At 42.4% G+C, this 23,938-nt stretch overlaps 1 protein-coding gene across 1 annotated transcript in view; it reads right to left on the reverse strand.

Moving 5' to 3' along the window:
• Positions 1-1,032: 1,032 nt before the first annotated feature.
• The window catches only part of kcnh5b (potassium voltage-gated channel, subfamily H (eag-related), member 5b), a 72,676-nt gene continuing 49,770 nt past the window's right edge, over positions 1,033-23,938 (reverse strand). Inside the window, exons 7-10 of the mRNA XM_029730049.1 lie at positions 23,479-23,908; positions 7,966-8,165; positions 7,348-7,600; positions 1,033-1,248 (exon numbers count right to left, since the gene is read on the reverse strand). Of these exons, the coding sequence (XP_029585909.1) occupies positions 1,046-1,248; positions 7,348-7,600; positions 7,966-8,165; positions 23,479-23,908 (1,086 nt within the window). The 3' untranslated portion in view covers positions 1,033-1,045. The remainder of the gene's footprint in view (positions 1,249-7,347; positions 7,601-7,965; positions 8,166-23,478; positions 23,909-23,938) is intronic.

The following is a 23,938-nucleotide window of genomic DNA, read 5'->3' on the forward strand; positions in this document are numbered from 1 at the left end:
GTAGCCCTGCGTGGCATCGACTGTGCCACAAAAGCAAAGTAGATACCCACGTCTATAAACACAGGGTCACTACAGTTAATGCTATTTGTGGCCGTAAACATTGTTTAGAGTTAATTCCATGAGGGGGGGGGTGTTCAATTGATTTTACAGTACAAGGGACACATTCAGTTGAACGAGCAGTCCCAAACAACACTGAATAAAACAATGAATAAAAGTCCCACGATGGTAGTGACTGCCCATAACGGCTTATCACTTATTAACCATCATTGATTCACATTCATTTATTTAATCAAATATTTCAGTTGTGTATATTACATTTGTTTTATTTGATTACCAAGTCATCATCTCATCTCTATAGAGCTGCTACCTATGCTGTCTGACAAAATCATTGTTTTAGTAATGCTTCAAAGTAAATTATACATACTTTTATGGCTACTGAATACCAACTATCAATCACTTAGATCATGTATTTTCAGGTAGAGGTACCTAGAGAGGACACTGCTCTCTATCGCTCTCCATCACGCATTCTTCTCTCGAATCTCTCTCTCAGTGTCTGTCCCTCACTAATCTAATGTAGCAGAAGTTTAAAAAAACACACAGACCGGACAAGTAGGCATACAATGGATTATGGTGATTGTAGTTAATTACCACATTTTCGCTCTAAACTATGTAGAATATTGGCCTGTTGGAAACTACAACTCCCTACTACACCACACAGTTCAGGCTTGATATGATTTATCTCTAGAGAAACTGTGCAATGTGCACATTGAGCTCACCGAAAAAGAAAAAAAGAAAGAAAAGGAATTCAAATAAAACTGAAATTTCGGTTAATGCTCAGCACTAGTGATCTGAGAACTAACTATCTACAGTCAAGGAGAAAGGCAACCAAAACACTCTGCAAAAGTTTTAGATGAGAAAATAGGATACAGAAGAGGGAGGAAAAAGGAGGAGGACTGACATGTGGTTGTCAGTGTGTGTGTGTGTGTGTGTGTGTGTGTGTGTGTGTGTGTGTGTGTGTGTGTGTGTGTGTGTGTCACTGCGTAACTCATACCCGCTTGCGTAGGTTGCAGGTGAGGATAAGGTTGCGTGAGAAGGAGTTAGCAAAGGCTGTGTAGAACTCCAGAACCTTGAGCAGTGCCTCTCTCTTGATGACGTGCAGGTCACAGTATGTCAGCGCCCGCACGTTAGCACACGCGTGTGCAAGAGTGGTCTCTTTCCAGAACACATCTCCAAACACATCTCCTTTACCTGAGAGGGGAAAGATAAATTGAGAGATTTGTGTGGGAGACAAAATGGTACAATATTTAGTATTTTCTCAGTGAAATCACCAGTCACAGATGTTATGGATATTTTGAGATCTGAGGTTTCAAGGTTTCCTTAGTAACGAGGTTATCTGGCTGAGCCCTTAGCAACCAAAGATACTCATTACCCAGAGCACAGTAAAATGTTACAAGCTGATTTACTCTACAGCCAGTAAAGACCAATAAAAACATATTATTCTCATTTCAACCCATCTAAAATTATCATAAACTGTCAGTTGAATATCAAAACAATGGTTCACTTGAAGGGATTGCACTAGTATCACCAAATGAAAACCAAACAGTCCACCATACAGCAGAGAGAACCCAAACATCAGAACCACAACACAGACTGGATGTGTGAACCTTGTCTCTCCTGTACCATTTCCCTATTGGGTATGAGGAACCATCCAACTAAAGAGTGCTGGGTGCTCGGTGCTGGAAGCCCCCCTTAGAGACACAGCATGCCACCAATTATTGGAGCCGATATGGAGAAGGTCAGAGAGATCAGCCTGGTGGCTCTAGAGGAGTTAGAGGTCAGCATCAACCTGAGAAGAGGTGTCTTACTGTCTGTGGTTGGAGATCAATGCAGTGCTACTCTCACACTACAATCATCCTTTGTGGAGGTGAATGGGAGTGAATTCAGTGTTTCATGTTTGTGTGATCAATGGTGGTCATGGTGACAACTATAGCTCTATGTAAGAGAGCAGATTTCTGTGACTAAGGCAACAGTGCTGAGGCAGACTGATACAGTCTCATCTCCCTCAGTTTACTGCATATCCAATCAGTTCACTGGGCCAGAACATATTGCTGTTTGAATCATTTTCCCCACTAAAATTCCCTTTCTCATAAAGCAGCATGAATAATAGATTGCGAAATTAGTCCAATCATCGTTTCGCGAAACACAACTAAGCCAGAACAGAGGAGAAAATCATAAACCGATAAGGCCGATGGAATATTGTTTGATGGAAAGTTGCTGTAGCCATGTGGCCAGTGGAATGGATTATTAAAGGTGTGTGATTCTGCAGGTTGTCTAAGTATAGGCTTGTTACAGTGGGAGTGTTGCAGGCAGCTCCTCTCCTCTGCTAGTGGGCTGCTAATGAAGAAGAGAGAAAGGATCCAGAGATAAGAGTTAGCTTAGTGATTGCCAGGGGAAATCAGAGGGGTCTCTCTTTCTGTCTCGCTCTGTATCTGTCTCTCTCCCCTGTCAGCTATGAGCCCTAGCTATTCCTCTTGCCAGTTTGCACCTCTTACCTCCAGGGGGAGGCAGGCACAGAGTTGGCCAAGGCTAAAGGGAGGTGATCACTGTCTGCCCACGAGACATATAGCACAGTCAGCTAACCCTGCCACCCGTCACCATAGTATTGTCAGGTTTTGCAACCAGTCTATGACTAGAATCACATACCTACAGTAAAGTGGAATTGAGCAGGGTGAATAGCAACATATCTGGCACCAAATGAGGCGTGACAGATGGAGTAGTGCTCATAACTCACCATCAACAATATTAAACATGATAGAACAAACGTACAGACTACCATTGTGCAGAGAGAGTTAATGCTCTCAGGATGTTACACTAATGTGCCTCCTTCCTCTCGTGCTGCGCCCCCCCCCCACCCTCCACGGCTCCCCAACCGTGGGTCTCCTGCAGTGTCGATCTGCTCTAAATCATCACAGCAGCACCAGGCATGCCCCCCCACCCCACCCACCATCCATGCCCCCTACAAAGTCTGTAAATGTGATCCCGGGACCACCTGTGGTGGCAAGACAGACGCCTCACGTCGGTGTCCATTTGAGCTGCTGATTAATGTCCTCCATGTTGTGAGGCAATTCATCTGTGGCTAATATACTTTTTATGAAGCTCTAACTACAGCCCTGCTCTAGCTCCTAATGAAGTTAAAGTGGAAAAGCAATAAAATAGCCTCTGAAAACACCCGCTGGCACTACAGCCTGCTCTGCTGGTCTCCAACGCTGTCTTTATATTTCTCTTCTTTCTTCCTTTCTATTGTATATGCGTATTTTTTTGTTGCTGTTTGAGTTGACAAAGCATCAGCCAAACCCCAGAAACAACATCATACACCATAGTGATGTCTCAAAACCCGCAGTCCCTGCGGTTATCGCGGGGTGGACGGGTTAAGTGTCATCAAACAGCGTGTGGCTGAAGGGCGGGTGGCGGGCGTACGGGTTGAATTAAGAGAAACAATACCATAAAAAAAAATCAATTTTGCATAATTATTGCGCAATTTATATAGTTTACATTGAATTTTTTCTTTCATTATTTTAGGTTATCTGGTATTAGTGCATAAGCCTAAACTTTAGGGTTTGACTCTACGCGCGCCAAATTGCATACTTTTGGGAAAAAAAGACAGAAGCCGCGAAAGGAGAGTTAAAAATAAAGACAAGGGAAGGCCAAAAAAAAGTCATGCTTGGAAAATATTTGGTGAAGTGGTAAACAAAAGATGATACAAATTCGACAGTCACAAGACTACAAATAGGCCTATGGCATGTCAAGGAAACTGTAGCCTACTGTTTATATGGGTTAAATAGAAACTGAAATCTGGACATTGATTCACTAGAATATAACCTACTGTTTTTTGGCAAACTCCAAAGTCCTCTGATAATACTACTCACGAGCGAATCGACATCCCTGTGTGTTGAGAGAAATGTCTGAATGATTTTGTTTATACGAATACTGCATTGTTGGTTAAGGGCTTGTAAGTAAGCATTTCACTGTAAGGTAGTATTTCGGCACATGTGACAAATAACATTTGATTTGATTTTGCGCGATTGAATTGAACTCTGCCAAATGTATCATAAAAAAATATTGCGCCTATTTAATGCAACCCTTGCTGTAATTAAATCGCAAAGCAGCATACAACTGAGCTAAACGTTTGGAACAAGTTCACTTTCTCATCCATAGCCTAAAAACTCATATCAGGTGCGAGTTTAGCTCACATCTGAAGGCTGCCCCCACATATAGAATGCGGATCGCTAAAATATCCTTATGATTATGATCACACTTCCTCAATCCAAATATTGTCGACACTATACCAAAGATGATTTGGTATGGTTTAGAAACTAGAGTCATCAGTGTAGCCTGTTATCGCCTGGACTTTTTGAAATATCTTCACACTTCCAGGCTTCCGTCATAACTGTCAATGTATTAAAAACAAATAAGAAGTACAAAAGGCAGTTTGGAAAAAAACGTATCCAGTCCGAATCGCCCTCTGGAATAAATACACGTTCTCGAATAGGGCTATAGGCTTAATAATAACTCCTGCGGAATTAAGCATTTATTGTAGTAAAATGTTAGATACGATCTGTAGAGTTGCTGTATTCATCATAAAAGCTGACCACATAAAATATGTATTGAAGCCAAACTGAAATCTTATCAGAACACATCGGATCGTTTTCACAGCTTTCTTTTTCCTTACAACCGGTCAAACTGATGTCATTTGGACACTTTGTACAGAAAATCTTTCCCGTTTGTTATTGCTTTATTGTATTTTCTCCCCAGTACATAAACATCTTTGCTCCGCGAAAACTTTACCGATGTCACATAGATTGAAGCATTCATTCTATCGATCTATTACATTATTCTGTTGAGCAAGGTTTTATTTAGTCTTCTAGGGCAACATATAATGACAAAAGAGAAGCTACATGTATCCAGTGGCGACCTCTGCCTCACCTGTTTTGAGCCCCACCTTGGGGTTGCCTGTTTTGCATGTTATTTTTACACATTAATAGGTGTGAAATATCAGTTAGCAAACAATGTAAAAAATAATCATAATAATTGAGTAAATAAAGCCGCATACAAACTTGGTCTCTTTTTTGCTTTCTTGAATAAGGCAGCTCCAAAATGCAGGTGTTTCAGCCTAGCTCAGTGCTTTCTGTGGTGGTGGGGCAGCCAGCAGAAAATATAGGAGTGTAGGTTGGTAATGTTCTCTAGTTGTGCCGTGATTGGTTAATGTTCTCTAGTTGCGCCTGTTCTTGGCTCAGTGTTCTGTCACTCATGGGGACACTACCTCGCTGCCATATCTAAGGGTAGAGCTCGGAAATTCAAGCGCCTTGGGTGCTGCCATAAAGTTACATTAGAAGTGCCCATCCAAGAAGGCTCAAGGTCATTGGCCACAGATAAAACAATGTCAAATCATATTATATCTACATTAGCTTTGATTGCACTGATGTCAACATCATACTTTCAAAATCTTAGCTAGCAAGCTAGCAGTCATCATCATGAATCAAGTCGACAATCTACTGGCAAATGATTTTTTATCCTTGTCATATGAAGAGAAATAATGAAGAGAAATTTTAGATAAAACGTATCGGTGCTCATCGGCCATTGGACATAAACATTAAACACAAGTTGGAAATCGCAAATTCAACAATGAGAGGTTTGGAAGGAATCAGTGGATAACTGCAAGCATTGCAAAGCAATCACTAGCCTGTTATTCAGTGGAGTGGGTGTGTGGTCCCAAGACTAGTTTTAAGGGTATCTTTTCCAAGCTTAAATGGATCAACATTTAACATTGGCCATGCTGCCAATCCAGCATGACTTCTGCCATGCTCAAAACAACTGGAAACTCAAAACAAGGACATCTGACTTCAGTGAGTTCAACACAACAGGAAACTTGGGAAAAAAACTGGGAAAATACATTTTGAACGGTCATCCAACTCGAAATTGCAAGTCCGGAACTCGGGCCTCTTTCTAGCGTTCCGACCTGAAGATCACTGACGTCATCATGATTCGACCTTGATTTTTCAGAGTTCCCAGTTGTCTTCAAAGCACCATAAATCCAGAAAATGGCAGACTTTGATTACAAAGTTTGACGACAAAATTTGCCCACAAAGAACCGCCGTGCCATGTTCTTGTTCAAGTGAGCACAGCACAACAAGGTGAGTCCAAAAATACTGCTGCATAAATGATGTAATATGCCAGGGAGAAATATATACTGTAGCAAAGAAAGTAATACTAAGTGAACAGTATGTTGTGTAGTAATCTGTTAGTAGCCCATGTTCCTCACCCTAATAATTTGGTCCCTTTTCAGCTCTTAATTTCACCTACTGTTCTGATTTAGTGGTGCACATGTAGCCTATAGCCTGTTTTAGAGAAATGTAATCATCAAATATTGTAGAGAGCTTTCATTGTCTACTTATATGCCCCCTTTATTTATCCTATGGTTCTGACTTGTACAGGGAGAATACTGTAAGAACGGCCCATGTTCTGAATTCTGGTTCTGTACATTTCAAAAGCGCTGAACAAATAGTTATATTGACTCGGTCCATCCTAGCTTGCTCATTAATATCTTAATCGGAATGACGGATTCCCTCTTATCCACCCTTATGCCATAGTTTGTACATCTCAATTGTCAGTAGAAACCACATTTGTTTAAGGAAGTCAGCCATATCAGCTATGTTTTTTTTAAATGCAGTAAATGAGACTGAATGAACTGTTTTGCTGCCAGACAAGGCTCTGCTGATAACCCGGTGTAGTAGTGGTAAGGTGTTGGGACAGCTTTATGTAGGCCCTAACAGTTTGTGTACCCCGTTTGTCACCGTTATAGTGCAATTAATGTATTGTTTAGTGTTGTGGCTTTGCTGGCATGCATTTTTTATAGTTTGCCCCACCAAGATTTACATGCTAAAATCGCCACTGCATGTATCTAACTATAGACATTATAAGCAGAAACATATCTAAACAAGGCAAAACAAAATCCTGCACACCCTGTCAAAAAATCTTTCTGCATTCTTTGGCTGTAGCATATAGTGCATTTTTATAGTGCATTTTCTATAGTTACGGGTTAAGGTTGGGGGCGGGCCTCAGGTTTTCACTTGATCACATATGAAAACCCAACCTTAACCCGTAACTATAGAAAATGCACTATATGGTGGTGTATATGGTGGTTGCGGATGAGTTATTAGCAATTGTGGGCTGTTGCGGGTGAACAAACAGCTGACCCACACACCACTAATCCACAGACAAACTCAAGAACTCACCAGTAAGTTGGTGTGGAAACTGGAGAAAGATGCCATGATGCATTTTGCTGCTCACCTAGAATAGCGATGACCTCATCGTCCTGGATGACCTCCAGTGACCCTGACACCACAAAACAGAGTGTGTCGACGCTCTCCCCAGCATGGAAGATGAGGTCCCCGGGGGCGCAGTGGATGGTCTGGAACTCCCCGGCTAGAGAGCGCAGGCAGCCGTCACTGGCCAAGCGGAACGCAGGGTGCTCATTGAACACCTTCCGGTTCAGGTGAACACAGATGTCTGCCCGCATGTCTTTAGGACAGATAGACAGCACCTGGAGAGAGGACAGACAGACACCTGTCCATCAGGCTTTCAGGTTGTGTATAGTACTTTCAAATCAAATTGTATTCGTCACATACACATGTTTAGCAGATGTTATTGAGGGTGTATATTCTTGTGGTACAGTATGGGTTTCACCATTGTACTGAGCCATTGCGGTATTGTGTATTCCCATTCATTTGAATCCAATGTGTTCTACAAGACGTCTGCAGTTATCTCATAACCATACTACTGCTGCATCTATGCTTTAACCCCAGCCCTGGTGTTGTTAGATCCCATCCCTCCTGTGCTGTAACCGCAGGCAGCCCTGGTGTTGTTAGGCCTATCTCTCCTGGGTCCAAGCTCAGGGGCATGGCTCACCTTCTCAGTGTCGATGCCCTTGGACATGGACCATGTAGAGACAATGTAGTCCATCACCCTCTCACTCAGCCCATTGGGCACCTGGTAGAGCTTGAGGAAGTCCCTCACGTTGTTCAGCATCTCGTGGTAGCGGTTGGTGTTGGCGTACATCTGCTGGAAGATGGTGGTTACATTTCCAAAGATTGTGGCGTACAGGAGAGCTGGAGAAGAAAGGGAAATTATCTTTCAAATACAGTTGCCATAAAATGAAATGAGCTGAAGTGAGTAATAACGACAGGTGACAGATTGTGTATATAATGGTGTTCATGTACTCCATAGGAGAAAGAAGGGGGAGATTTCCAGAACACTAGCGCTCCACAAGGCTTACTGACTGCCTCCAACGCTGTGATTGTAACCCAGCTCACTGTTACCATAGAGACCTTACCCAAAAATAGTTCTGTCTTCTTCTCCCAGCCAATAAAAAGACAATAAAAGACAAGAAATAACAACTTTAAAGACTTTACAATGGGGGAGGGATCCGCTCTGGCACATGATCCAGAGAAAAGAGGCTGGCAGGCTGGTTGTTGAGAATGATTCAGCAGGCAGGAAGGGCACATGTTCCTTCCTTCCTTCCCTGTGGAATTATTAATAACTACTCTCCTCTCAATGCAGACAGATTCAAACAGCTGCACCTCACACCTGACATCAACGCACCTGTGAACGACTGCTGACAGTGTTGTTTAGTCAACTTCAACAGACCGCAGGGTGACAATACCAACTTGTACATTTCAGATTAAAAGTCTAGTTTCTAAATCTAAAATACCTCTGGAAATGAATCCAGGTATTTGGATACTTGTTAATGTAACTCAAAAACACAAATTGAAGATAGCATTGACATTCTACCTTATCTCCTTAAGTCAAAGACCAAGTCAGAGGGCATGGCCTTAGCTCTGCGCTTGCCAGCCTGGCCTCAGAGCCAAACGAAACATACTTGACATATTTCTGAGCACCTCCAAGACATATGATACTTAACAATGGTCTCGTTACTTTAGACAGAAAGGAAAGTAGGGAGGTTGGTTGGGGAGGATGGGTGGACGTAATCTGCGACCATCTAGCAATCCAAAGGTCGCGTGTTCGAGTTGCGTCGGGGACAACTGTAGCATTTTAGCTAAGCCTTCCCCCTAACCCTTATTCTAACCCAAATCACCAACATGCTACATTGTCGTTTTAGTTCCCCTAACCTTTCACGTAAATTATCCTCATAATTCTCCTTTGTTGTTACGACGCAACAAGCAACCTGGACTCAGAGAAAGACTCCAAAACTATACATCCTCCAAGAGGTATGATAACTTACAAACATAGTCAAATAAAGGTTCAATAAATAAAATAAAAAATAACTTACATCATCCAATTCATATGCTATTGTACGACCTGGTAAGACGTATGATACTATACGTCCTCTAATTCGTATGATATTGTACTACCACTATTCCATTCATAATGTAACCTAACGTAACATAACATATCATACTAAATGGTGTCACAGATTTATTTAACAGAATAATACAAATTGCCTTGAGACTACAATGCAGAGCCTGGTCCAAAACCACAACTCAACACATTAATGTCCAATAAATGTCTATGACGCAATGGTCAAGCAGCCAATCACTGGCACTAACAGCCAATTGAAACTACTTTTCTTTCCAAAAGTACCACAACCGTGTAAATCTATTTTGACAAGGTGTAATTGTGTATCAGGCCTTCCCTTTCTAAGTAAACATTCTTGCAGTGTCTCTAAGTAATAATTGACTGAACAATGTGCAGAGGCAGCATGCATAAGTCATACTCTCACCCCCAAGAGGGAACTATCATTTCTATAATCAGAATTCTCATTGAGTAAAGAAATATTATTTAGCGTTGACATTGTGGGGTTTATTTTTCATTAGGTCAACTTAATAGTCAATTTGATGCTATTTAGAGAAGATAATGGCTTTTGCAGAGCCCGAGGGGGGGGGTCTGATCTGTAGTAGAACATCTGCTCTTTACTAGTTACACTGGCACAGTAAACATACAGAGAGGGGAACATTCATAACACAATACATCAAAAGTAGAGTGTTTTTTCATAACAGTCATTTATATCAGTCATACTGAACAATGACTGATATTTTAAATTTTATTTAACTAGGCAAGTCAGTTAAGAACAAATTCTTATTTTCAATGACGGCCTAGGAACAGTGGGTTAACTGGGTTAACTGCCTTGTTCATAAATGGTTATCAAAATGTTTCTCTCACTGAAAAAATTGTGAATTTCAGAGGAATTTCCATTAGAACACACAGACACTGCCATTAAATAAAATGTTATGAACAAAGATAAATCGCCTCATTCAACCCTTTAATTCCATTCATTGATCACGATTAAAATAATAACCAGACTGATGACCACGAGTGACCACCTTGCTGTATTTGTTGTATGAATGTTGCAGGAGTGTGTGTCACACTGTGTGTTGTGAGAAGAATTTAACAGTGGCAGCACACCTGAGGGATTGAATTAAGCTGCGAAACAAATATAACCAGTCCTGTGGGTCTGCTGTTGAAGGTAACAAGGCCATAGGGGGTCTCCCTCAGGGGCTTAGGGGAGAACCATAATGAAGTCATGGAGGACCACTCAGAGAACCACCTGGCCAGGTAAACACTGTGACCACTCACCCTCATCCCTCACACACGGATCACACCAGCAGGTATATACTGTAACGAGCAACGTAAGCTGAAGTAACACCCCATTTATTTGATGGCTTTACTCTACACAAGGCTACATACTGGTAGCATCAGATACTGTAACTACAGACATGGACATTAATTCAGGTTTCATTTAACTCTAGATCGGGTTAGGTGTCTGAGGGACTGGGAGTGTTTTTGTAGGCTGTGTAAACTGAGAAAGACATCTTCTAAAGGCTCCTACTTCTAAAGGCATTATTCACAGCTCCTTGAATAAAGGAACCCTTAAAGAAGAGCAGGTGAGTGGGTTCATCCTGTATCAGTGCTATGAATAAAGGTTCATGACACGTGTAGCCAGACCCCAACTCACACTGTCTGCAATTACACTTAAGATGTCCAATCCATCACGCATGGCACCTGCTTGATTCAGTTATCCCCCACTCCAAGTCAGACTGCAGACTCTACCAGTTCAGCCCTGCATAAATCGCTGTGAGAAATGAAATAATTATTATAAAAAATTGATTTCCCGTGTTTCAGGACTTTTCCCATGGGAAGATTGGGTCAATGGAAAATGAGAATCACAAATAAATGAGTCAGGGAGATAGCCCACAGGGACAATTAGAACGGTGATAATTATGGAAATGGTGTCAGAATCAGTACAAATGCAACCCTTGGGTAATTTGCATGGAGAGTGCAAATATGAAACTGGTATTCATGAGTTACTGATTAAGGATTGCATAATACTGTAATGCAAGACTTGTGATTTTGTTTAGTAGAGGTTCAACTATTTTACAAAACACTTGCATAACCCTTGCACACTCACACACTTGAGCTAAGACCCCCTGACCCGTTGTCATGCCAACATGTCAAATGAGGCAGGTCATATTGACAGTGGAACCCCCTACTTAGCCCTGCGATGTAAGAGTCATAGTCTCCGCAACCATGGTCTACATGCTGTGCTCCAAAAGGAGGGAGAGGCTAAAATCTGACGCAAAACCTCAGCTAGAAATATTCCCAAACATTTAGTGAGAAAGTGCAAGGTCACGATGCCAGTGGGATTAAAGGGAAACTGTGAGATTTCTAAATTTAGGTCATTTTCCTACTTACCCAGAGTCAGATGACCTCATGGATACCATATTTATGTCTCTGTGTGCAGTTTGGAGATAATGTAAATTAGCATATCGTTAGCTTGGCGCAATTGCTGGAAGTCTACAGGTACAGTAGCCAGCTCCTCTCAAAAGCAGAGAAGTAGATCTTTAACTCAGGGCCGGACAGAGTTTTTGGCTCGAGGGCCACATCGGGATTTCGATGTATAAATACACAGAGTGTATAAAACATTAAGGACACCTTTCTAATATTGAGTTGCAACCCCCCTTTTGCCCTCAGAACAGCCTTAATTTGTCGGGGCAGAGACTCTACAAGGTGTCGAAAGCATTCCACAGGGATGCCTGCCCATGTTGACTCCAATGCAGTTGTGTCAAGTTGGCTGGAGATCTTTTGGGTGGTGGACCATTCTTGATACACATGGGAAACTGTTGAGCGTGAAAACACAGCAGCGTTATAGTTCTTGACACAAACCAGTGCGCCTGGCACCTACTACCATACCCCATTCAAAGGCACTTAAATATTTTGTCTTTCCCATTCACGCTCTGAATGGAACGCATACACAATCCATGTCTCAATTGTCTCAAGGATTAAAAATCCTTCTTTAACCTGTTCCTTCATCGACACTGATTGAAGTGGATTTAATAGGTGACATCGATAAGGGATCATAGCTTTCACCTGGTTTCACCTGGTCAGTCTGTCATGGAAAGGGAAGGTGTTCTAAATGTTTTGTACAATTAGTGTATATATATACAGTACCAGCCACAACTTTGGACACACCTACTCATTCAAGGGTTTTTCTTTATTTTTACTATTATTCTACATTGTAGAATAATAGTGAAGACATCAAAACTAGGAAATAATAGCCCTTACACAGCCTGGAGATGTGTTGGGTCATTGTCCTGTTGAAAAACAAATGATAGTCCCACTAAACCACATGGAATGGCGTATCACTGCAGAAGGCTGTCAGAGCAATGCTGGTTAAGTGTGCCTTTAATTCTAAATAAATCACAGACAGTGTCACCAGCAAAGTACCCCCACACCATCACACCTCCTCCACCATGCTTCACGGTGGGAACTACACATGCGGACATGCATTCCTGGTGACACCTTCCCTGTGGCTCAGTTGGTAGAGCATGGTGTTTGCAATGCCAGCATGGTGTGTGCAACGCCAGGGTTGTGGGTTCAATTCCCACGGGGGGCCAGTACAAAAAAAAAAAAAAAAAGATGTGCATGAAATGAAAATGAAATGTATGTATTCACTACTGTAAGTCGCTCTCTGGATAAGAGCATCTGCTAAATGACTAAAATGTCAAATGTACTCTGTGTCTCACAAAGACACGGCAGTTGGAACCAAAAATCTCAAATTTGGACTCATCAGACCAAAGGACAGATTTCCACCAGTCGAAAGTCCATTGCTCGTGTTTCTTAGCCCAAGAAAGTCTCTTATTTTTATTGGTGTGGTTTCTTTGCAGCAATTCAACCATGAAGGCCTGATTCACGCAGTCTCCTCTGAACAGTTGATGTTGAAATGTGTCTCTTACTTGAACTCTATTTGGGTTGCAATTTCTGAGGCTGGTAACTCTAATGAACTTATCCTCTGCAGTAGAGGTAACCTGGGTCTTCCTTTCCTGTAGCGGTCCTCATGAGACCCAGTTTCATCACAGTGCTTGATGGTTTTTGCGACTGCAGTTGAAGAAACTTTCAAAGTTCTTGAAATTCCCTGGATTGATCATCCTTTATGTCTTAAAGTAATGATGGACTGTCAGTTCTCTTTGCTTATTTGAGCTGTTCTTGCCATAATATGGACTTGGTTTTTTACCAAATAGGGCTATCTTCTGTATACCACCCCTACCTTGTCACAACACAACTGATTGGCCCAAATGCATTAAGAAGGAAAGAAATTCCACAAATTAACAAGGCACACCTGTTAACTGAAATGCATTCCTGGTGACTACCTAATGAAGCTGGTTGAGAGAATGCCAAGAGTGTGCAAAGCTGCCATCAAGGCAAAGGGTGGCTACTTTGAAGAATCTCAAATATAAAATATATGTTGATTTGTTTAAGATTTTTTGGTTACTACATGATTCTATATTTGTTATTTCATAGTTTTGATGTCTCACTATTATTCTACAATGGCGAAAATAGTAAAAATAAAGAAAAACCCTTGAATGAGTAGGTGTGTCCAAACTTTTGACTGGTACTGTATATTTACAGTTGAAGTCGGAAGTTTACATACACTTAGGTTGAAGTTATTAAAACTCATTTTTCAACCACTCCACAAATTTCTTGTTAACAAACTATATGTTTGGCAAGTCGGTTAGGACATCTACTTTGTGCATGACACAAGTAATTTTTCTAACAATTGTTTACAGACAGATTATTTCACAATTCCAGTGGGTCAGAAGTTTACATATACTAAGTTGATTGTACCTTTAAACAGCTTGGAAAATTCCAGAAAATGATGTCATGGCTTTAGAAGCTTCTGATAGGCTAATTGACATCATTTGAGTCAATTGGAGGTGTACCTATGGATGTATTTCAAGACCTACATTCAAACTCAGTGCCTCTATGCTTGACATCATGGCAAAATCAAAATAAATCAGCCAAGACCTCAGAAAGAATATTGTAGACCTCCACAAGTCTGGTTCATCCTTGGGAGCAATTTCCAAACGCCTGAAGGTACCATGTTCATCTGTACAAAAAATAGTACGCAAGTATAAACACCATAAGACCATGCAGCCATCATACCGCTCAGGAAGGAGACGCGGTTTGTCTCCTAGAGATTAACGTACTTTAATGCGAAAAGTGCAAATCAATCCCAGAACATCAGCAAAGGACCTTGTGAAGATGCTGGAGGAAACAGGTACAAAAGTATCTATATCCACAGTAAAACGAGTCCTATATCGACATAACCTGATAGGCCGCTCAGCAAAACCACCATAAAAAAGCCAGACTACGGTTTGCAACTGCACATGGAGAAATGTCCTCTGGTCTGATGAAACACAAATATATCTGTTTGGCAATAACGACCATCGTCATGTTTGGAGGAAAAGGGGGAGGCTTGCAAGCCGAAGAACACCATCCCAACCGTGAAGCACGGGGTGGCAGCATCATGTTGTGGGGGTGCTTTGCTGCAGGAGGGATTGGTGCACTTCACAAAATAGATGGCATCATGAGAAAGGAATATTATGTGGATATATTGAAGCGACATCTGAAGACATTAGTCAGGAAGTTAAAGCTTGGTCGCAAATGGGTCTTCCAAATGGACAATGACCCCAAGCATACTTCCAAAGTTGTGGCAAAATGGCTTAAGGACAACAAAGTCAAGGTATTGGAGTGGCCATCACAAAGCCCTGACCTCAATCCCATAGAAAATTTGTGTGCAAAACTGAAAAAGCGTATGCGAGCACGGAGGCCTAGAAACCTGACTCAGTTACACGAGCTCTGTCAGGAGGAATGGGCCAAAATTCACCCAACTTATTGTGGGAAACGTGTGGAGGGCTTCCCGAAATGTTCGACCCAAGTTAAACAATTTTAAGGCAATGCTACCAAATACTAATTGAGTGTATGTAAACTTCTGACCCACTGGGAATGTGATGAAGAAATAAAACCTGAAATAAATCAATCTTTCTACGATTATTCTGACATTTCACATCCTTAAAATAAAGTAGTGATCCTAACTGACCTAAGACAGGGAATTTTTACAAGGATTAAATGTCAGGAGTATGTAAACTTCCCACTTCAAACTGTAAATATTTATATACAATACCGTTCAAAAGTTTAGGGTAAAAACTTAAAAATGTCCTTGTTTTTGAAAGAAAAGCACATTGTTTGACCATTAAAATAACATCAAATTGATCAGAAATACAGTGTAGACATTGTTAATGTTGTAAATGACATTTGTAGCTGGAAACGGCTGATTTTTAATGGAATATCTACATAGACGTACAGAGGTCCAATATCAGCAACCATCACTGTGTTCCAATGGCACGTTGTGTTAGCTAATCCAAGTTTATCACTTTAAAAGGCTAATTGATCATTAGAAAACCCTTTTGCAATTATGTTAGCACAGCTGAAAACTGTTGTGCTAATTAAAGAAGCAAAACTGGCCATATTTAGACTAGTTGAGTATCTGGATCATCAGCATTTGTGGGTTCAATTACAGGCTCAAAATGGCCAGAAACAAAGAACTTTCTTCTGAAACTCGTCAGTCTATTCTTGTTCTGAAAATGAAGGCTATTCCATGCGAGAAATTGCCAAGAAACTAAAGATCTCGTACAACGCTGTGTACTACTCCCTTCACAAAACAGTGCAAACTGTCTCTAACCAGAATAGAAAGACTGGGAGGTCCCGGTGCACAACTGAGCAAGAGGACAAGTACATTAGAGTGTCTAGTTTGAGAAACAGACGCCACAAGACCTCAACTGGCAGCTTCCTTAAATAGTACCCGCAAAATACCGGTCTCAACATCAACGGTGAAGAGGCGACTCTGGGATGCTGGCCTTCTTGGCAGAGTTCCTCTATCCAGTGTCTGATCTTTTGCCCATCTTAATCTTTTCTTTTTATTGGCCAGTCTGACATATGGCTTTTTCTTTGCAACTCTGCCGAGAAGGCCATATTTACCATATTTACATAGGTATTCAGACACTTTGCTATGAGACTCAAAATTGAGCTCAGGTCTATCCTGTTTCCATTGATCATCCTTGAGATGTTTCTACAACTTGATTGGAGTCCACCTGGGGTAAATTCAATTGATTGGACATGATTTGGAAAGGCACACACCCGTCTATATAAGGTCCCGCAGTTGACAGTGCATGTCAGAGAAAAAAACCAAGCCATGTGGTCGAAGGAATTGTCCGTAGAGCTCCAGGACAGGATTTTTAAAGGCACAGATCTGGGGAAGAGTATCAACACATTTCTGCAGCACAGAAGGTCCCCAAGAACACAGTGGCCTACATCATTCTTAACCTGTCTGGGCTAGGGGGCAGTATTTTCACAGCCGGATGAAAAACATACCCAATTTAAACAGGTTACTACTCTGGCCCAGAAACTAGAATATGCATATTATCTGAAGTTTCTAAAACTGTTTGAATGGTGTCTGTGAGTATAACAGAACTCATATGGCAGGCAAAAACCTGAGAAAAATTCAAGCAGGAAGTCTGAGAATTGTAGTTCTTCTTTTGATTCTCTATCGAAACTACAGTGTGGGGGACATTGCACTTCCTAAGGCTTCCATTGGCTGTCTAAAGCCTTCAGAAAGTGGTTTGAGCATTTTCCTGTCACTGGGCAGATAATAGGAGCTCATTCACTGAGTGGTCTGCCTGGCAACAAAGGGATTGGATATGCGCGGTCACACGAGCACGCCGTTCCTTCTTTTTCTTCTTGAATGAATATGCAATTGTCCGGTTAGAATATTATCGCAATTTTACGTAAAAAATACCATAAAGATTTATTTTAAACTGCGTTTCACATGCTTCTAAGTACGGTAATGGAACATTTTGACTTTTCGTCTCTCGTTCTGCACTCATGCGTTATGCCTTTGGATAAGTGATCTGTACGCACGAACAAAACGGAAGTATTTGTACATAAATATGGATAATTTTGAACAAAAACAACATTTATTGTGGAAGTAGCAGTCCTGGGAGTGCATTTTGACGAAGATAGGCAAGGGTAAGAGAATATTTCTAATACTAATTCTGAGTTTAAGTTGCCCCGAACTTGGCGGGTGTCTGAATAGCTCACCGTGATGGCTGAGCTATGTACTTGTAACCGATGTGAAATGGCTAGTTAGTTAGCGGTGGTGCGCGCTAATAGCATTTCAATCAGTGACGTCACTCGCTCTGAGACTTGAAGTAGGGTTTCCCCTTGCGTTGCAAGGGCCGTGGCTCTTGTGGCGCGATGGGTAACGATGCTTCGGTGGGGTGTCAGTTGTTGATGTGTGCAAGGGTCCCTGGTTCGAGCCCGGGTTGGGGCGAAGAGAGGGACGGAACCTACATTGATGCTGTTGACCTGGATCATTGGTTTCTGCGGAAAAGGAGGAGGTCAAAGGGGGGGTGAGTGTAACCGATGTGAAATGGCTAGTTAGTTAGCGGTGGTGCGCGCTAATAGCATTTCAATCAGTGACGTCACTTGCTCTGAGACTTGAAGTAGGGATTCCCCTTGCGTTGCAAGGGCCGTGGCTTTTGTGGCGCGATGGGTAACGATGCTTCGTGGGGTGTCAGTTGTTGATGTGTGCAAGGGTCCCTGGTTCGAGCCCGGGTTGGGGCGAAGAGAGGGACGGAACCTACACTGTTACATACTCAGAATATTGAAAAATGTGCTTTCTCCGTAAAGCTATTTTAAAATCTGACACAGCGGTTGCATCCAGGGGTAGTCTATCTATAATTCTTAAAATAATTATTATATATTTTGTCAACGTTTATGATGAGTATTTTTGTAAATTGATGTGCACATTCACCGGACGTTTTGGTGGGAATACATTTTCTCAACATCACGCGCCAATGTAAAATGCTGTTTTTGGATAGAAATATGAACTTTATTGAACAAAACATACATGTATTGTGTAACATAATGTCCTAGGAGTGTCATCTGATGAAGATCGTCAAAGGTTAGTGCTTCATTTAGCTGTGTTTTGGGTTTTATTGCCACATGTCCTTGCTTGGAAAATGGCTGTGTGATTATTTTTGTCTATGTACTCTCCTAACATAATCTAATGTTTTGCTTTCGCTGTAAAGCCTTTTTGAAATCGGACAATGTGGTTAGATTAACGAGAAGTTTATCTTTAAAATGGTGTAAAATAGTTGTATGTTTGAGAAAGTTGAATTATGACATTTTGTTGTTTTTGAATTTTCCGCCCTGATATTTCACTGGCTGTGTCCCGCAGGTGGGACGCTAGCATCCCACCTAGCCCATAGAAGTTAAATGGAAGAAGTTTGGAACCACCAAGACACTTCCTAGAGCTGGCCAAACTGAGCAATCAGGGGAGAAGGGGCTTGGTCAGGAAGGTGGCCAAGATTCCGATGGTCACTCTGACAGAGCTCTAGAGTTCCTCAGTGGAGATGGGAGAGCCTTCCAGAAGGACAACCATCTCTGCAGCGCTCCACCAATCAGGCCTTTATGGTAGAGTGGCCAGATAGTAGCCACTCCTCAGTAAAAGGCACATGACAGCCCACTTGGAGTTTGCCAAAAGGTACCTAAAGGACTCTCAGACCATGAGAAACAAGATTCTCTGGTCTGATGAAAACCTTGATGAAAACCTGATCCAGAGCGTTCAGAAGGTTCACCTTCCAACAGAACAACAACCCTAAGCACACAGCCAAGACAACGCAGGAGTGGCTTCGGGACAAGTCTCTGAATGTCCTTGAGTGGCCCATCCAGAGCCCAGACTTGAACCCTATCTAACATCTCTGGAGAGACCTGAAAATAGCTGTGCAGCCAATCTAACAGAGCTTGAGAAGATCTGCAGAGAAGAATATGAGAAACTCCCCAAATATCAGTGTGCCAAGCTTGTGGCATCATACCCAAGAAGACTCGAGTCTATAATCGCTACCAAAGGTGCTTCAACAAAGTACTAAGTAAAGGGTCTGAATACTTATGTAAATACTTGTTTTTTATACATTTGCAAACAAATTCTATGCTTTGTCATTATGGGATATTGTATGTAGATTGATGAGAGAAAAAAACAATTAAATCCATTTTAGAATAAGGCTGTAACGTAACAATATGTGGAAAAAGTCAAGGGGTCTGAATACTTTCCGAATGCACTTTATAATGTGGATCCTAATCAACTAAACTAAACAAACTCACCCAACCACACACAGAACCTCTACACACACTCTCGCGCACCCGAACATGCATGTGCACACACACGTGCACACGCATGATATGGAAGCAGCCAGGCATCCACACACAGGACACAGACACTAAGGCAGCAGTCACCTCCAGAGTAAAGGAGCTGGTTTTGGGCTGAGCCTCCCCTGATTTGGGCCACTTGATGTGGGATTAGCAGTGACCCGGATGAGTCAGTTTAGAGGACTCCTGGAGAGAGAGAGAGAGCAGAGAGTGCAGAGAACGACACCCCTTTATGGATTAGACTAATCGCCCTGCAGACAGAGCAGCCAGAGAAAGAAACGCTCTCCAATTCCACTGCAGGATGGATCAGGGCAGGCAGGACAATACAGCTCCCTCCCTCTCTCTCTTTGTCATCACTTGTTCTTCAACCTACTGTGTATATTTTTATGCTTCTGTGTCTGTCCCTTGAAATCTCTGTCCTTCTTCCCCCTCTCTAACCCTCTCTCTCTCCATTAATCAGGGCATCGGAGCTAAAAAGCCCGAGGGGGAGAGACACTCCGAGCTGCTTCTCTGTCAACGCCCTCAGACCTCCTCCACCCACGCCCCATCACTGTTTCTTAGGCCTGACTCTGGGCTGATCACTGGGTAATGGGTCCTCAAATGGGGAGGGGGACAAAATAAATGCCAATCTACTTGGTGAGCTCTATGGACATCATGGCACAGAAACAGTAGATATTGAAGCTTCCTCTTTGCAACTGATGGAATTAATCCTGATCCTTACACAACCCCAATCATGTGTTATGGTTTTCAATACACTTTTACATCCGCCGAAGCGATTCTGCTCAAATAAAACTGCTCTCTAGTTCACTGCTCTGCCTCTCTTGTCTCCTCTCTCATTCCCTCACTCACTGGGGAGAAGAAGTCTCTACTGTTTTACAGACTCGGCCATCAAGCGCAGGCTCCTCAGGCAAAGCCCGTCCTATACTCCATCCTTCCACCCAGCGCCCTTGCCATCCGCCTGCTGACGAGCTGAGCTCAGGTAATTCCCATAATTCCCAGTGACTGGGATAGGGTCGACTAATAATCCATGTCTTTGATTTACCTCTCATAATAAAACCTCAACCTCACAGAAACACAGAGAGCAGTGAGGTTGAAATGTGCTTTAATTTCTCTACTTTTATTACAACTTATGTAGTCACAACTGTACTGTATTTGTGTGTGCATGCATGCATGTGTGTGTATGCATGTGCCTGTGTGCATGAACCGACAAATGCATATAAGTGTGTGCATTTACAGTTGTACTGGTATGTATTCAAGACGATGTAGAAAAAGTTTGGGGTCACTTAGAGAGGTCACTTAGAAATCCTTGTTTTTGAAAGAAAACCAGATTTTTTTATCCCTTAAAATAACATCAAATTTATCAGAAATACAGTGTAGACATTGTTAATGTTGTAAATTACTATTGTAGCTGAAAACAGCAGATTTTTAATGGAATATCTACATAGGCGTACAGAGGCCCATTATCCTCCACCATCACTCCTGTGTTCCAATGGCACGTTGTGTTAGCAAATCCAAGTTTATCATTTTAAAAGGCTAATTTATCATTAGAAAACCCTTTTCCAATTATGGTTGTGCTGATTGAAGAAGCAATAAAACTGGCTTTCTTTAGACTAGTTGAGTATCTGGATCATCAGCATTTGTGGGTTCAATTACAGGCTCAAAATGGCCAGAAACAAAGAACTTTCTTCTGAAACTCGTCAGTCTATTCTTGTTCTGAAAATGAAGGCTATTCCATGCGAGAAATTGCCAAGAAACTGAAGATCTCATACAACGCTGTGTACTACTCCTTTCACAGAACAGCGTAAACTGGCTCCAACCAGAATAGAAAGAGGAGTGGGAGGCCCTGGTGCACAACTGAGCAAGAGGACAAGTACATTAGTGTCTAGTTTGAGAAACAGACGCCTCACAAGTCCTCAACTGGCAGCTTCATTAAATAGTACACGCAAATCACCAGTCTCAATGTCAACAGTGAAGAGGCGAGTCTGGGATGCTGGACATCTTGGGAGAGTTCCTCGGTCCAGTGTCAGTGTTATTTTGCCCATCTTAATCTTTTCTTTTTATTGGCCAGTCTGAGATATGGCTTTTTCTTTGCAACTCTGCCTAGGACGCCAGCATCCTGGAGTCGCCTCTTCACTGTTGACGTTGAGACTGGTGTTTTGCAGGTACTATTTAATTAAGCTGTTCGTTTTTGGACTAGTGAGGAAAAATTATGAAAGGGATTGGTGTGTTTTTTCACTATCTAATCATGGCATCAATGACATATGTATTTATTTCAAATCTATCACTTGCAGATTTCATTTTAGAGAGACAAATAATCATGTTTTTTTGCAAAATGCTACATATCCGCCTCACTCTCAAAGAAATAAGTAGTACTGAGAGGTTTTATACAGTCATATAAGTCAATACAGTAATATGAAATCTGTATGTAAAATATTTACATTTAACATTTTTGCAATTTAGCAGATTCTCTTATCCATAGTTACTTACAGTAAGTGCATTCGTCTTAAGATAGCTAGGTGAGCTAACCACATATCACAGTCAAAAAAACATTACATTCTAGCTTAACAATGGATATATATAGTGTTGATTTCTGACAGCCAGAGAAAGAGGTAGGAGGGGGAGTTAAGAATGGCCTTATCCAGAGTAATGGGAAAAGGTGCCAATTAATAAGCCTGTGATCACTTCACTGAGCGAGCTCCTCTGACTGGGGCTGCTGAACCAATCTTATCTCTGTTCAGCTCCACTACTCACACGGGTCCAAAACACAAACAACACAGTGTTGTCTGTTTTGTGTGCTAGGTGGCTGTGGCACAGTGGCACGCCATGCCAACACTATCAGCTATGCCCAGACAACTCAGAGGGAAACACAGATCATTTTGCTCTGTTGTTTATTGGCTAGCCTGGCTCTGACAGTCTACAGAATCAGACTGACACAGTGTGAGCCCCTGACTATCACAGGACAGGACAGGACAGGACAGCCCAGAGGACTTGCAGAGCTGGCAGATAGAGGAGACCCAAATACCATCAGATCTGTTTACAGCAGTGGAGCAAAGCATTCTCTACAGTATGTTTCTTTCGCTCTATCTGAGAGCAGCCTATCCTCATCTCTCTCTTTGTTGCTCAGATTGCCACCCAAGATTATGCTGACAGACGATGGGGAGTATTGTGTGTCATTAATCATCAATGTGTCATCATTGCTCGCTATCGCAATTGTGGAGATCTATTCTCTCCATCATCACTCTGTACTATCAGCGATCTCCCTGGAACTGCTGCCCACCCAGCCAACTAATCAACTAACCAGCCAAACAACCATCCATCCATCCAACCAACCAACAAACCAACCAGCTAGCCATCCAACCAATCATCCAACCAACCAACCAACCAGCTAGCCATCCAACCAATCATCCAACCAACCAACCAGCTAGCCATCCAACCAATCATCCAACCAACCAACCAGCAAGCCATCCAACCAATCATCCAACCAACCAACCAACCAGCTAGCCATCCAACCAATCATCCAACCAACCAACCAGCTAGCCATCCAACCAATCATCCAACCAACCAACCAGCTAGCCATCCAACCAATCATCCAACCAACCAACCAGCTAGCCATCCAACCAACCAACCAACCAACCAGCTAGCCATCCAACCAATCATCCAACCAACCAACCAACCAGCTAGCCATCCAACCAATCATCCAACCAACCAACCAGCTAGCCATCCAACCAATCATCCAACCAACCAACCAGCTAGCCATCCAACCAATCATCCAACCAACCAACCAGCTAGCCATCCAACCAAACATCCAACCAAACATCCAACACCATGGAGAAGGGAAAACAACCAAGCCCAGTTACTTACAGCCCACCATCATCATGGCCACAGAGAAGATCTTCTCTCCATCCGTGGTGGGGGCGATGTTGCCGAACCCGATGGTGGTCAGGCTAGTCATGGTGAAGTAAAGAGACGTGATGTACAGAGAGTCTTTCCCGGGGCCACCCTCCCATTGGCCTGAGCCGCTGGCATTGTAGCAATATGGCGACCCGAGGTTGATGGCTAACTGGTAGAGCCAGCTGTCCGTCTTGATAGTGTTGGTGACCTCGTCAATGACCTCGTAGTCGCCAATGCTGTACCAGATGCAGGCCAGCCAGTGGGCCACCAGGCCAAACACACACACCAGTAGGACCAATACAGCTGCTCCATACTCCAGATAGTGGTCCAGTTTACGGGCCACCCGACCCAGACGCAGCAGGCGCACCACCTTCAGAGAGCTGAACAGACTGCTAATACCCTGGAGGAGACACAGAGAACAAGGGGACAT

The sequence above is a fragment of the Salmo trutta genome, chromosome 33 (assembly GCF_901001165.1).
Source record: "Salmo trutta chromosome 33, fSalTru1.1, whole genome shotgun sequence".
Classification (NCBI taxonomy): Eukaryota; Metazoa; Chordata; class Actinopteri; order Salmoniformes; family Salmonidae; genus Salmo; species Salmo trutta.